The 15,091-nt window shown below is 44.2% G+C and overlaps 1 protein-coding gene across 2 annotated transcripts in view; it reads left to right on the top strand.

The window, feature by feature from the left end:
* The first annotated feature begins 548 nt into the window (after positions 1 to 548).
* The window catches only part of zswim6 (zinc finger, SWIM-type containing 6), a 34,404-nt gene continuing 19,861 nt past the window's right edge, over positions 549 to 15,091 (top strand). Inside the window, exon 1 of one of the 2 annotated variants that reach the window (XM_034547586.1) lies at positions 549 to 1,179. In XM_034547586.1, coding sequence (XP_034403477.1) covers positions 741 to 1,179 — 439 coding nt within the window. In that variant the 5' untranslated portion in view covers positions 549 to 740. Of the gene's footprint in view, positions 1,180 to 11,487; positions 11,571 to 15,091 lie in introns of those variants that run through there. The other variant, XM_034547588.1, reaches the window with a different exon arrangement.

Below are 15,091 nucleotides of genomic sequence, written 5' to 3'. Positions count from 1 at the left end.
AGTAATGTTTTACATTTCATGATTTAAGGTGTTAAATAACTTTTTATGCTTGCTTATTGTGCTGTTTAACATCTGTGTGTGTGTGTGTGTGTGTGTCAATGTGTGTGTGAGAGACACACACGCACACAAAGCCATTCATTAAGAAGATGTGTTACTTGCTAGCAGCAGTATTACTACTCCATCCATGTATTTAACTATCGAGTTGTTTCTTTAAACGGATCCACATTCCAGTGGACCTTTAAACGTAACACGCAAGGGGGTGGGGGGGCGGTGCTGCGTTCACTGGCCCCCTCCCCCAAAACCACGAGGCTCCAGTGTTGACAGGCCCGATCACCGCCCCAATCGGCAGCGTTCAGTCCGGCTTTCCGAGCTCCCGGTCGCCGCCTGCTCTCCGTTCGTGATCCCCGCGAACACGTCGACGGTTCGGACCGAAAGCCCAGACGCAGAGTCGGTGTTTTTAGTTTGTTTGTGGTTCTCAAACCTCACAAAGGATTAACGGAATTCCGCCATCCGGTCCTTTTTTTTTTTTTTTTTTTCTTTTTTTTTTGCTTGCATCGAGCTAGCCGGCCAGACCCCGCCCTCTCTTCGTTTGTCAACAAAGGGGTTTGACAAGCTCGGAGAAGCCCTGCCCCCATGTCTCCATAAAAGGATGATTTGGCCATACGCGGCCGACAAGCAAGCCGTGGGTAACCTCTCCCCTTCCCCGTCCCGTTCAGACGGTGCGTAAAAGCGGAGCTATCATGGCGGAGCGCGTGCATCAGCCCCCGGCGAAGCGGCTCTGCTGTCGCCCGGGATACGGTGCTGCGTGTCGGCAAGGCCAGCGGGCCGCGGGGGCGCCGTGCGGCGGCGGTGGCTCCTCCGGTGCCGCGCCGGGCGAGTCCAGCAAGACGCAGAACCCGGAGACCCTCCTGGACATCGCGGCGCGCAGAGTCGCGGAGAAGTGGCCGTTTCAGAGGGTGGAGGAGCGCTTCGAGCGCATCCCGGAGCCCGTCCAGAGGCGGATCGTTTACTGGTCGTTCCCGAGGAGCGAGCGAGAGATCTGCATGTACTCGTCGTTCAACACCGGCAGCGGGGAGGAGAGCGGAAGCGGCGGGGAGAGCGCCGACGAAACGCGGCTGCCCTTCCGACGGGGCATCGCTCTGCTGGAGAGCGGCTGCGTGGACAACGTGCTGCAAGTCGGTGAGTGTATACCCGAACACCCACCTCCTTTTTCTGGCAACTAAACCGCCCAGAAAGCGACAACGGAGACTCGCATTTACGGTTGAATGTCGAGTGCTGAAGGTGGATAAAGTGACCGGGTTTTGACAACAAAAGGGTGAAGCGGTGAGGCGACAGAGGAGAGCCCACAATGGGGCTTTAAATATGCTGTGTGCGTGAATGGGAATGTGTGACTGGGGCATTTAAATCCTGTTGTGCTCGAGGGCAGTTTGAATGTAAAATGTAGGGTACAAAGCCTCCAAAAAAATCCTCTAATTGTGTTGAAAATCAAGCTGTGGCTTCAACAAAAGAATCCCCACATTTTCACATCTCAACACCACCGGACCCGCTTGAGAAACTTCCCCAGAATGAGGATAAATAACCATGTCTATATGTCTGCTGCAGGTTTTTCAGAGGTGTTAATGAATTAGGCTAATGTGAGATTCAGCCGTGTCAATTTGGGACACAAAAGTAAGATTATCGAAAGCTGGTTTGGGGTTAAAACCGTGAGACTGGAAGCCAGAAATCACCCAAAATGTAATAATATATTCTCAATCTCAATACCATATGGAAGTACTTTATATTTAGTGAAAACATGTTGACATTAATGCTCTTTTACATGCTTTTAATAGGACTACGTCCTGCTTTATGATCACATTCGGTTAGAGTTTTGCCATTCAGAAAACAAGACTGTGTTTTAAATGAATTTGTAAGCTATTAAACAAAGTATTGGGTAATAAGGGAAGTGCTGGGTTGGGTGTCAACTGACGCACATTGCATTTGGATGAGTTGTCCACAGTTCGGATGCTTGTTTATGCACGTTGCGTCTCTTTTGTGGGCTCGCATATTTGTTTGATCAGCAGAATAAATTACCGAGTTGGAAAGCAGTCAAATATGCAGTCTCACATTATCGTCGGTGTGTATATTTAGAGTGCATCTACGGCGTGCTATTACTGGAATGCAGAGAATAACCATTACAGAAGTCAACGTGCTCACTCTTTCCCCCCCCTGAGTGAAATGGGAACAGACACCTGTGTGCTAAACGGACCGCTGCATGTGCAACTTTACTGCACCACCAACAACAACAACAGCAACAACAACATTGAGTGTAACGTTTTGGTTTTCTGTCCATTTTTATTTGGTACTTTCATGTTCCTTTGTCTTCCTTTTTGATATTTTAATTACCTCCCCAAGCACACGTATCGAATGCCCAGCATTCCCATTGTGAGTTTGGCACTTTGTTCCTATTTTCATGTTCATTTGTGTCTTTCAAGCTTCCTGTCGCCTCCTAAAAGGAAAGGCAAACAAAAGCATCTTTTCACTCCCTTGTTAAGTAGAGGAGATTTGGAAAGGAGGAAGCGTATTGAGCACAACGGTTCTTCTCTTTCTTTTTTTTAACCCGGGCCCCGATTCACACCGGTTTGCAGCCAATTGGTTCACGTTTGTGTCCTTTTTTTAAAGTGTAATCGAAAACAGTAAGCGCTTTGGCTGCATAGTTTTTAGTTGGCAGCGTTTATTATCAACGCCTGGTTCAGCCTGGAGTCTTTGTGATGGTGTCTGTCACCTGTGAGTTGGACCAGACCCGGGACACCTTCCCAGAGAGCGCTGAGGGCTGTAATCCCATTACGCTGCATGGTTAATTTGAGTCGTAATGCAATCTGAACACTTGAGTGGCTGCATGACACGTCCCTTTCTCCCCGCCCCCACGCCCCTTCTTTTAAATGCATGTGGGCTTTGTGAGTAGGGCCACGGAGAATACACACACACACACACACACACACACGTACCGGCTTCTGTCCTGCCGAAATAAGACGGCCATATATTCCCAGATATTGGGAAGCGTTTCTGTAGGGAAGAAACAGAATCTGGGTTATTCCAGAGAGGGAGGAGGCGGGGGGGCATGCTTACAAAGAGGAATAACACTAGTGTGTGTGTGTGTGTGTGTGTGTGTGTGTGTGTGTGTGTGTGTGTGTGTGTGTGTGTGTGTGTGTGTGTGTGTGTGTGTGTGTGTGTGTGTGTGTGTGTGTGTGTGTGTGTGTGTGTGTGTGTGTGTGTGTGTGTGTGTGTGTGTGTGTGTGTGTGTGTGTGTGTGTGTGTGTGTGTGTGTGTGTGTGTGTGTGTGTGTGTGTGTGTGTGTGTGTGTGTGTGTGTGTGTGTGTGTGTGTGTGTGTGCGCGCACACACACACACTCACATTCACAGGGAGGGTTTCTTTCTTGGCTGATTGCGCCCCGGCCTGGAATTTGCTGGAAAAATAGAGCCAAGAAGTGATAAATAAAAGATGTAATCTCCCCACGTGTGGGCTGTACCAGCGGAGGGAGGTTTTCTCTCTCTCGCAGCAGACCTTGAGGAAATGAATTGGCACACATTTGCCGTGGACCCCCTTAGTGCTCCACAACAAACCCTCACTGCTAATCAGTGCACAGATAAAGGCGGCCATTTTTTATTTATTTTTCCCATCTTACGAGAGCAAACAAACTGCAGCTTCTCGAGGTTAGACTTGAGGGTTACTTTATTCCCCCGGTTGTTGCCAATATCATAGTTGGTGGGGATGTTATTGAGCTGCGAGGTGGACTATCAACACCGAGGAAATAACTGAAGTGTGCTGCTGCTGCTCCGAATACGCTCCAGGCCACGGCGATTTTAATACCAAACACCAAACAATAATAAAAGTGTCCAGAGTCGAATATTTTGACAAGAATTTAAACGTTTCAGCCATTTTTGAGGCACAAATGCCAATAATGTGATGTTTTTTGTTGTATTACTTTAGAGCAAATGGAATAATTGGTGGTTTTGGGACTGTTGCTCAGACAAAAAAATAAAAACCTTGAGTTCTAGGACACACTTTTCTGACGTTTTACAAACCGAACAATAAAAGGAAGAAGATAATCCTCCCGATTTAATTCGATAACGAAATATTAATCTTAATCTTGTCCTTGAAACGACTCAAAGACGCCGAAAAAAATGCAAATGCAGGTTTTGCAGTTAAAAAAAAAAAATTTCTGCAATAGCAGCACGATACAGTTATTCCGTCATAACTGGTCATTAATTGCCACTATGCTTGCAATCACCGAGTCTCTAATTGTAAGTAGCAAAGTCAAGGTTCTCGTGCATACCGTATAAAGAAAGACCTTTACAGGTCAATGCGTGCAATTAGCTTCAAACCAGCAGTTCTGAAAATGTAGACGCAATCACTTTAGAACATGCATGCAGTTGTATAACAAACGGGATCTTCTCCAGACGGACGGCTTTCCTTTTTGAGACCAGTTCAATATCCTCCATCGTCTCTCTTTGTAGTTCGCGGTGGAAGACGAGCTGCTCTGGGGACGAAGTCCGCTTTGCAGTCGAGTTTCATGCAGAGAAGCAGCTGAGAAACCAGAAACGCATCCCCGGGTGCATAAAACAGCAGCTTTCTGCACAGAATTCTGGATTCATCACAAATATTATAAATCCAGACCACACTAGTGCATCGACGGATCATTTCATTAAACAACTTCCTGCTCCGTAAAAAGAAGGCCTAGCTTATTCACAAACACTTTTCAGATCCCCCCCCCCCCAATAAAACAAACGACACTGATTGTGACATTTTAAAAAGGTCAAACGCAGCATGTCGGAGGAGCTGAATGGAGGTTTCCCCCGTAAGCATGACGTGGTCTCTGCTCATGCGCTCCGGTGCATGTCTGGGCTGAAGTATAGGCTACATGTTAAAGTATAGGCTGCGGTGTTTTTTTTGGGGGGGGGGGACATTACGTTCAGCCGGCTAAGGACGGCGTCTACATATGGTGGGAAAACATGTGCGGTAATGTGTTTGCTACCTGCGTTACCCGGTTATTAGGTCACGTGTAAAGCTGCTCGCTCTGCACACGAGGTCAAGTCCAAACCTTTTACCGTCTCCTCTCCTCCCGCTGACCGATCTCATGTTAATGTGCTTCCAGCTGCAGCGTCCGGGGTCAAAGGTCATTCAAACATCAATGCCGTCGGTACGCAGTGTTTGTTATCGATGGGGAAAAATACAATCCCCTCCCGTCTCTCACTCGCTCAGTCGGGAAATAAAGGTACTGCGTTCAGGCCGACAATTATTCTCGTTATTGATTATTGATTTATTACTAAAAATGTCCATCGTAGTTCCCTTAAAGCCCAGGTTGGCGGATTTATAGCCAACAAACTCTCCAAAACACGTTTTCTTAAGTACCAAAGTAATCCAGTAATCCTACCCCCCCCCCCCCTGAAATGTTTCACAGCCACATTTCTGTCATTTAGTACACCGAAGTGCAGAATTTGAGACTCGGCCCTCAAATCTGTCACAGGCCTGCTGCTCCATAGACAGACTGAGTGTCTATCTGTAGTTTCCAGTGCTCAGATGTTGGGTTTGGTTCTGCTGGCCATCACCACACAGAGAAATCTCTCTCTCTCTGGTCTCTGGAGTCCGACTCGGCCCTGAAAAAGCAACGTTCTGGCTGGACGATCGTCCACTGAGGTGCAGCGTCCGAGTGTTTAGAAGGAGCCTCGAGTAAAAGTACAAATACCACAATCTAGAAGTGCTCTATCACAAGTCCTGCATTCAAAATCCCACTCGCAGCAAAGGTATTATTAGCAAAGAGTACATAAAGTATAAAAAGTAAAAGATGTCGACTGGGACCGATATTATTGTAGTACTGCTGCACACATTTATGTTTTATATTTTAGTTTTTCTTTGCTTTTTCTGTCAAATATCAGACAGTTTAACCTCTTTTGGGACTCGATCAGTTATTTAAATGAAACTACACGAGATGTTTAGAGGGGAAATTAATTTCAAGTGGAACTGAAATCAACTCGAGACGCCTGAAACTTGACCCTCGAGCTGCTAAATGCGCCATTATGTTCACCAGCTTGTCGCTAACTAGGTCTAACTGCAAAGATGAGAACACTTTCACCTTTTATTATAAAACAATATTGATTATCGCTTCCTCGGCTAAATCCCTGATATTGCGATACAGTACATATTCATACCCTTGACTGCTGAACTCAGCATATTGAATTAAACTTGATCCAAGCATATCAAACCACAAGTTGCGTTTATATCACGCACACAGACACACACACACACACACACACACACACACACACACACTGATGCATGCATTAAGCCTTAGGCCTTTATGTGTACACACTGATTACTGCCGGCTCGCTCTTATCTCCAATTTTATGAAGAATCAATGAGTCCGCGCACACCTATTGAATGATGCAAAGCTTTGTAAGTATGCTGAGCTGGAGAGCACACACACACACACACATACACACCACACTCAGCCTTGCAGGTTGTTGATCAGCATTAATGGTGTATGCATATCGCCTCAATATGCTTCTGCTTTGCAAGATCAATTTTTATCGGGCGAACGCTCGGCTGCATCTCACAGAGGCCGGTCGCTGGCGAAAGCCGACATTTCTGACATGTTTTTTTACACCACAGTGACCATACAAATTAAGGGTGGAGGCGTTTAAAGTCCTACAACTGGGTCAGTCTTTGGTTGTTGCTGGTTGACGAGTCGTTTCCAGGTCAGTGTCAAAACTAAGGATATATATATACATATACTTTCTTAAAACTGCTGCTCACTGTAGTTAAATCAAACAAACAAGCGGAAAGTTTGTTAGGGACTATTTTCAGCGGCGGATGAATCCTCACTTCAGAATGAACTGAAGTGTGTTGATGGTGACGAAGGAACAACACGGAGGCCCATTGAGGTGTTTTAATGGAGCTCCACGGCTCAGAGGAACAAGAGATATCAGGCTAATTATGAGGATATTTCCATGGGATTTATTGACGAGATGAATGATACAGAATATTACCAACGTTATCCTTTTTCAGGTTGGTCAGTATTTAACATGTGCTCGTAATCTCTCAGCCACAGCTGCTCACAGACTGGTTTAGCTCTCTCCCCACATCCATCCACGTCTCCCACGATCTGTATTCCTCCGCCGTGTTGTATTCCTCCGCCGTGTCCCTTCATCATTAACCTTCAACTCGAGGGAGAGGCGGATGAGAAGGGAGGAGCAGGGAGGAGGAGGAGGGAGGAACTAGTTTACCTTCGTCTGCACTCGATAGATCCCCCCTTTTTTTTTTTTCCATCTTCTTATTGGACTCTAAATATTGCTGCTGCGTTCACGTTCTCCGACTAAAGTCCCAAAATGTTCCGGTTTAGACCTGCAACGATTGGTTGATTTAATTGAACAGAAAATTAATTGAATTACTTTGAACCGATTTAATAGTTGTCGTTCAAACAACTGCCTCAAATGTGAATATTTGATCATTTTTAAGTTCTTGGTTGACGGTCGATTAAAACAAGGAACATGGATCCATTATCTTGCATTTTTCACTACTTAGAGCCACAAAACAATGGATTTGATAACGTAAATTCCCAGTAGCTTTATCCCTCTTCAGGTTCACTATGGCATACGATAAAGAAAGCACTGGGGATTGTTTGCTTGAGAATGTACTTAAACGATGCCAATTCAGGCCTGTGCATCAACTAATTGATTTTAGCTGTTTCAGCTCCAGATACCCTTTTTATTCCTCCAGGGAGAAAGCAGTGTGAAGTGGTCTCTCTTCTTCTTTTGTGGGCGTCTGGGGAGTTTTATTCAACCCCCCCGACTCTCTCAGCAAGTCAAAGCCTGCCGCTGTCACCCCCCCCCCCCCCCCCCCCGCCGCCTCATGGGAACGCCTCGCGGGGTCGCCCTCTCTCTCGAAGAGAAGCGCCCTTCGGACCTCCGCCGCTCTGCAAACCGAGCGCTTTTGAGTTAACAAAAGGTGAAGTGCTGCGAGCGTTTTCTAAACACCGGGTGCCGCTCGCCGTGTTTCTCGAGGCCATCGGCGACAAAACCGCGCATTCTTTATCTTCTCTTTTTTTATTCTCATGGAAAAGTGGCTGAAGTCGCAGAGGGGAGGGAACGAATGGATGTTTTCTGTGTGGAACGAGAGGCTCTTGTAGAGCAGGCGACCCACGTGTGAACCAGAAGCTGCTTATGAGCACTGCTTACCTTTTTTTTTTTTAACGGGAACTTTTAAAGGTGTCGTCTATCAGAGGCTGTTTGTTACCTTAAAGCTCACAGCCAGAGCATGATTAATGAAGACCGATGGGCCCTCCTCCATTGGAGCAGTTTCCTTTCTTTTTGTGTATTGTACTTTTTATTGGTCGACATTGTAATAAACCCCAAATACAGTCGTTAAAACCTGGAAATGAGTGAAATATCATAAAGGTGGTGCTCATTATCTTGATGAACAAAAAGTATCATAACAGCTCGTGTTTCTCCAAGCTTATTTGTGTGCAATAATCACAAAATTGAATAATCAGTGACTACTTGACTCGGGGGTGATGCTAACTTCCTGTTCTACTAAAAATAAATACGTCACCGCTGCTGAGACAGGGTGGAGCGGAGTTTATAAAGTGAACTTTGTTCATTTGCATGTCCGGCAGTCAAACGCTGCCATTAGAAAGTTTAGACTTGATTCATCCCATGTCCTTCCTTTTGAGATTCAACATTGTTTTATATAGAGTTTTAGAAAAAAGAGTTTGTATTTAAACCTGCCTCTGTGTGAACCTGCTCTGCCAGATATAACGCCGCCTCAGCATCTATACGCCCGGGCTCGCCGAGCCCAGGGAGTGAAACCACCATCGCGTTTGCTTAGCCAAATGTACCAAGCGCCCCAGACTGTGTGTCACATAATGTAAACCCGTTGACTGCCAGAACCGGCCCCGCTGTTGTCACGGGGACCGAAAACCATCCACTTCCTGCCTTCCGCCTCGGCTCTTCATCGTCCTGTCTGCTTTCAGTTTATTATTCTGCCTCTTTGCATGCTTCACCCTTCTTCTTCTTCTTCTTCTTCTTCTTCTTTTTTTCCTGTCTCTGTAATAACAAGCAAATGATTCTCGTTCTCCGGGTCCAGCTGTAGCTGAAGGCCTCTCCCCGACCTGCAGCATAGCTGCCTGACTCACAGACACGTCGCTGCTTTTTTTTTTCTCGGGCGGACGCCCGGAAGCTTCAACAGATATACAGCCCGTGGAAACCGGGACGAGTAAAACCAGGTTTTAAGGTGCATCCCGAAACTATTTGATCTTGTTTTCCGTGACCTTTTAAACTCTTGCGGGCAAACTGTTTTGTCCTTTTCGACTTTTATCGGTTGAGAGTCATAACAGCTTAAAGTAAAATAACGTCATGTGTTTTAAAAGTCACTTTTCAAGAAAGCGTGTCAATATTATCGTCATAATTGGCAGATGTTATCGTATAAATGCAGCCAATCACCATTATCTTGTTCCAGCTTCTCAATTGCTTTTCTTTTGGCACATGTAATAACTAACTAAATTTATTTAGGTTGGTTTTTTTTGGACAGTTGGTGATCTGAAGATGATAGATTTACACACAAAAATCCCAAAGTGAATTCATTTAAACTTTGAATTGAGAAACAAAATAAACTTCAGCAGCTTCTTCCTGCTGTTAGCGCCACAAGTTACAGCTTCTTAAGCTCTGTGACTAGATGTTTCTTTCAGAAATCCACTTCGGGAGTCTCCGTTAACGTCTCCTGTTGTTTTTGTGTGCACAGTCTTGTAGTTCAGAATTATTCTGACGCAATATTTCCTACTTATTATTGAGATCAATGTGTAACATCATCTATGGGGAAAATGAATGGAACATTTACTTCCAGGAACGTCCAACATAATTATTCCCACTTTGCAGTTAGACATCGCTGCCTCTTTCAAACCTTAAGGTTGATAACACAGGTTTTATTGCACATATTTAAATTCTCTACCCTGACTACAAATGACATCTTCAGGGGGTTATTTTTTTCTTTTCAGACGTTCCTCCTTCCAGAGCCACAAGAGACCGTCTCCTTAGACGGAGGAGAGTTTCTCCAAGACAAACAACGGCTTTCATTCATTCATTCAGGTTGCGTCGAATGCCACTTTAATGGAGGAAATAATCAGCAGATGGTTTGATAATGAAGATAATCGTCAGTTGCTGCCCTCGTAATAACAATGTGTGATTATATCAACTTGACGAACGCTTTTAAAATAAAAAAAAAGAACCAGTCGCTCAACTAAAGTCACACACCTCTGATGTGACACAAGCCGCCACATGTTTCCGGGGTATGCCTGGCATGCGCCTACAAGTTGAGTCATTGTTTTCATCTGTTAAAAGATGAGTAACGTCGTTACGCGCGATGGAAACGGGATGCACTCGAGAAGCGTATCGACTGGGCTTTAATGCGGTTAGCGGCAGGGAGGGGCGCTGGTGGTTAAAGGAGGCCGGTCGGGTGAATGTGTGCAGCTGCACGCCGAGTTACAATGAGGGGAGGAGAGAAACCGCTGAGGACGGAGTCCTGCATTCAAACGCCTACTTAAAGTACAGAAGTATAGTGAGAGGAATGTACTTAGCGCGTCAGCTGTAAAAGTACCGATCCTGCAGTAAAATAGGCTGTGATTCATATATTATTATGTATAACGTCATTTCAAAGTGTCGCCAGATAAATATGAGGGGTTGTAAGATTATTAATGGGAGAGAGAGAAGTTCTGTGAAAAATGTTGATTTAAAAAGGAATTAAATGTATTATTTTGTCTGAGCAACCACTTAGAAACAAAACACATGCAACTGTTTATTATGTAAGACCAATTTTGAAGAAGTTGCTGGTCCACAATTTGTTATAAATAAACTAATAATAATAATAAATCAGGAAGTTTATTTGACATTAGGACAGCTACTCTTAATTAACTGTTAAATAAATGTAATGGAGTAAAAAGTATAATATCTTTCCCTGAAATGCAGTGGAGTACAAGTATAAATTAAATTAAGATATACTCAAGCTAATTGCCCCCAACGTTACACTTAATCTATTTAGTTACTCTCTTCATTGTATTCCCCAGCAGAGAGAGAGAGAAAGGAAGATTAATATCTCTGCGTGGAGGATGGATAGAAACTGACGAATCAAACGGTGGCAGCCGAACCGGAGGCCGTTTCCCAGCCGGTAAACGAGGTGCAGCGAGACGGGTGGAGACGAGATAAAAGTGAGGCAACAGAAACCCCCGAAAAATAACCCTGATGAACACACAAAAGAAAGAAAAGAGGAGCCGATTGATTGCGGTGTTTATCTCGCCGCCCCAGTCGCTCCTCTGTTCCCCCAGAAACGTTGAGCAAGCCGCAGCGTCAGTTGAACCCAAATAGAGAGAAAGGAGGTCGAGGGTGTAGCTCTGGGTTTGATATGATGTGGCCTGCATCCTGTTTTGACAACCGGCGGCCCCTCCTCCTGCGTGACGCCGTGAAGGGAAGTATTTTCTCCATCCTGCAGACGTTACGCTGACAGTTAAACGGTTTCTCTCCGTCGGGTGCAGACAAAGACGAGCCCCGGTAATGCTGCTGGGCTCGTTGTTAAGCACACACACACACGCAGGACACACGCACACAAAGCCTGGATTGTTTTCAGTTCTCTTTAAGCTGGGTTTTAAAGTAAGCCGGAGTGTTGGATTATTCACAGTGAGGTGGATCTCGGTGAAAGCTGATTAATCACTTAGTTGTTCAACAGCAACTATTTTTTTTATTTTTTACAAGCGATTTTAATCATTTAAGCCAAATGTCGGTTCTCCCTCTTGACAGTCCCGTTTACAAAAATAAATCTATAGTTTCCCGAGAGATGATTCGACAGAGGGCTGAAATATTCTGGCTTGGTTTGTTTTTAATTTTAACGTGTTTTTCGATTTGAAAAAAGAAGGCCAGGTGGAATATTTCCTTAACATGTCTTCTGGCCGTCACGTGGTTCAGGTTCAAGTCGGTGATTTATTAAACTGATTGAACTCGATGTCGATTCGCAGATTGAACTGTGAAAACTGCTGAAGCGTGGATGCATTACGCAATCAACAATGATGCAACACTTTCATTCATTCGTATTTTAAGGTTCCGCATTCCGAAGTCGTACTTCTGACAACCTCTCCGCTGACCTCAAATATTCTACCTCTTCACCTTTCTGTGATTCTATAGCTACTTAACAGCAAAGCTGCGTTGATTACTCAACCAAAAGATAATTGATTGGCAAATATTAACTAACTTGATTAATCATTTAGTAAAGATGCCCCCCAAAAAAATACGACGTCCTGACTCGTAGTTTACGTTGATGCAACGAGATTAAGGAAGTGAACCTTTTTGTTGCTTCTCACTTTTACTTACTGGAAAGGGTCGCCCAGTCATTTGGGTTATAAGTGTTTCTCAAATGTTAGATTTAAATACTGTCGTATACAGCAGATATGTGTGTGTGTGTGTAACAAATGCGGAAAAGCATCCTGGACTTAACGTGTGTCCTGCAGGGTTTTTCCTCTTAGTCGTTGTTATTTTGTAAACAAAACCATATCTGTGTACTTCTTCTTCCGCCTCCGGCGTGGCGTGGCGTACGTTTGCCGACGCTTTTGTTCCCACAGAGTTTACCGAGTGTTCGTCGGCCTTTTGTTGGCCGGCTCCACCGATGCACCGACGGTTATTCCCCCGTCGAGGCTCTCCTCTTCTTCCTGCTTTATTTCTGTCAGTATCTTTAGCGGATGTGATCAAAGGCGGGATGTAAATAATTGAGAGGATTGAAAATACTTTCAGCTTCTTTCTCTCTTTTTTTTTTTTTTTTTTTACCCGAGGTATTAAAGGCACTTTAGCAGAATACATATTCTTTAATGAATCCACATCTTGTAGCCGTTTTTTTAAAGGAACCGTTCGCCATTTTGGTAAATATTTGCTCTCGTGCCAAGAGACGGAAGAGGCGATTGATGCCACTCTCGTGTCTGTAAGGTAAACACGAGGCTGGACGGCGTTAGCTTCGCTGAGCATGAAGACTGGAAGGTCACTTGAAAGTCACTGCACCCGGACGCTTTCATGCTGCCGATACGGATGGTGTTAAGAAGTTAAACGGCTCATAATTCATCTCTAATATCTATTTTATTTTCATGTACAAACATCGCCTTCAAACTACTGGATTTATTCTAGTTCATCACTAAAACATTACATTGTATTACAGGTAAACGCATCACGATGCCGTTATAATTCACCCTCAGCCAGTACTCGTGTTTACGGAGCCTGAACACATCGTAATGTACCGGTAACTGAACCTCTGTGCGTTAGCCGCTAACGGTTGTGTTAGCGTTGAAAGCTCTCCTGCTGGTTTTTGTTTATATATTCAATATATAACTTATATAATTAGGCAGCTAGCTGTTTCACCCCCTATTTCCAGTCTTTACGCTAAGCTAACTCACCGTTGGTTTCATATTGAAAGTACCAACGTGAGAGCGGTAACTTTTCCTCCCACGGACACGATTCAGAGGATATTCGCGTCACGATTTAATAAACGACAATCGGATCAAAATGTAAGCAAACACTAAAAGCTTTTTATTTGATTTCATTTATGTCTTGGTGGGATTCCTGTGCTCATTAGCAGCAGCAGTAGCAGCAGCAACAGCAGCAGCGAGCGTCTCTGTGGAGATCGGCTGCATCTCTGGAGTGGGAACAAATGCATTTGGAGAGGAGAAGCTCTGGCGGTCCTCGGAGGCTCAACAAACGACTTTCACCGAGCACATCGGGAACAGACGGCACTCAAACAAATGCTATTAAAAGTGGGAGGAAGAAATCCCCTTCTGTCCTTAGAAGCTTGTTGTGAAACCTCTGACGGACGTTATTTATCTTAGCAAAGACGCATTGACGTAAATAAACGCCGGCAGATTGAATGTGTGTGCGTCCACGATCCTCCGCGGAGGAGCCGCCTCCACTTTGTGCTTCTACTGCGCGACATCTCGGGGGTTCATAACACCGAGTTACCTTCCAGACTTATGCATCGCGTTTTTAAAAAGTTGTTTATGAAATTAGCAGCGTGCATGCATCAGTAATATTATTAATACACTATTTAGAATAGTAAGATACTCACATGGGTCATTTTTTTTTTAGCCATTATGAGTCATTAAACCTTTGCTGCTGCTACTTGTATACTTGTTTTTGTTAGTATTTTAAATGCGGGGCGTGTAGAGTATTTTCCCAGTGTGGTGTTAGCATATTTACTGAACTGGTCTGTGTTTAAGCTACTGGCTGTTCGTCTGTGAACCCATGTGTCCACACCGTGTCCTCACATGTATGTTCTGTATCTGTTTGCCCATTAAAGCCAAGGCTGAATTACATAAGGAAACTCCTGGGGGACATGATAACAGTTTTTTTTGTTTTAAAACCTTCTTTATTCCTAAATTAATGTGTTCAAATGACCACGCAACGTACACGCGGATACACAACGTGTGAGGAACGAGGGGTCGACAGGCTTCTTCTGAGCTTGACGTTGAACTTGAAGACCCCAATTAGAGGAATTGGGCCGAGACTAAAGCTTCATCCGATTACACCGTGATTTGGGGTTTTTAACATTTCACTGTGTTAGATGTTGTAGCATTCTGTACATAATTTGCATTTAATTTTACAGTTTCTATTTTCTATTTCTTTATAAAAGCAGCTGTAACGTACACGGGGATGACAAAGGTGTTCTGATGGATTAATTGCAGGACTATTATGTGAGACTGCATCAGGGTTTAAGTAAATAAATTAACCTAATTAAGTGATAATTGAGAGTAATTACATAATCTTCAACAGTTTGGAGATGTTTTCAACTTCAAACAACTTCTTACTTCAAAACAGTCAACTCCTAGCAACATGAAGGAGTGCATACTAAAGAATACATTATTATTTTATTACAATATTATCTAAATACTAAATGTACTTTGGATGCTGCCTCTAACTTCTGGACCTAACTATTTAACTGCTTAATCGATCGACGGCATTTTATATCTTTTAATAATATTTGTGAAGATTTTGTGCATTTAATATATTTTGAGTTTTTATTTGAAGACACCACCTTTTGAGTT

This window comes from Cyclopterus lumpus, chromosome 12 (genome assembly GCF_009769545.1).
Source record: "Cyclopterus lumpus isolate fCycLum1 chromosome 12, fCycLum1.pri, whole genome shotgun sequence".
NCBI classification, from domain to species: domain Eukaryota; kingdom Metazoa; phylum Chordata; class Actinopteri; order Perciformes; family Cyclopteridae; genus Cyclopterus; species Cyclopterus lumpus.
Note: the sequence above shows the minus strand (reverse complement) of the source record. Positions and strands in the feature narration are given on the sequence as shown.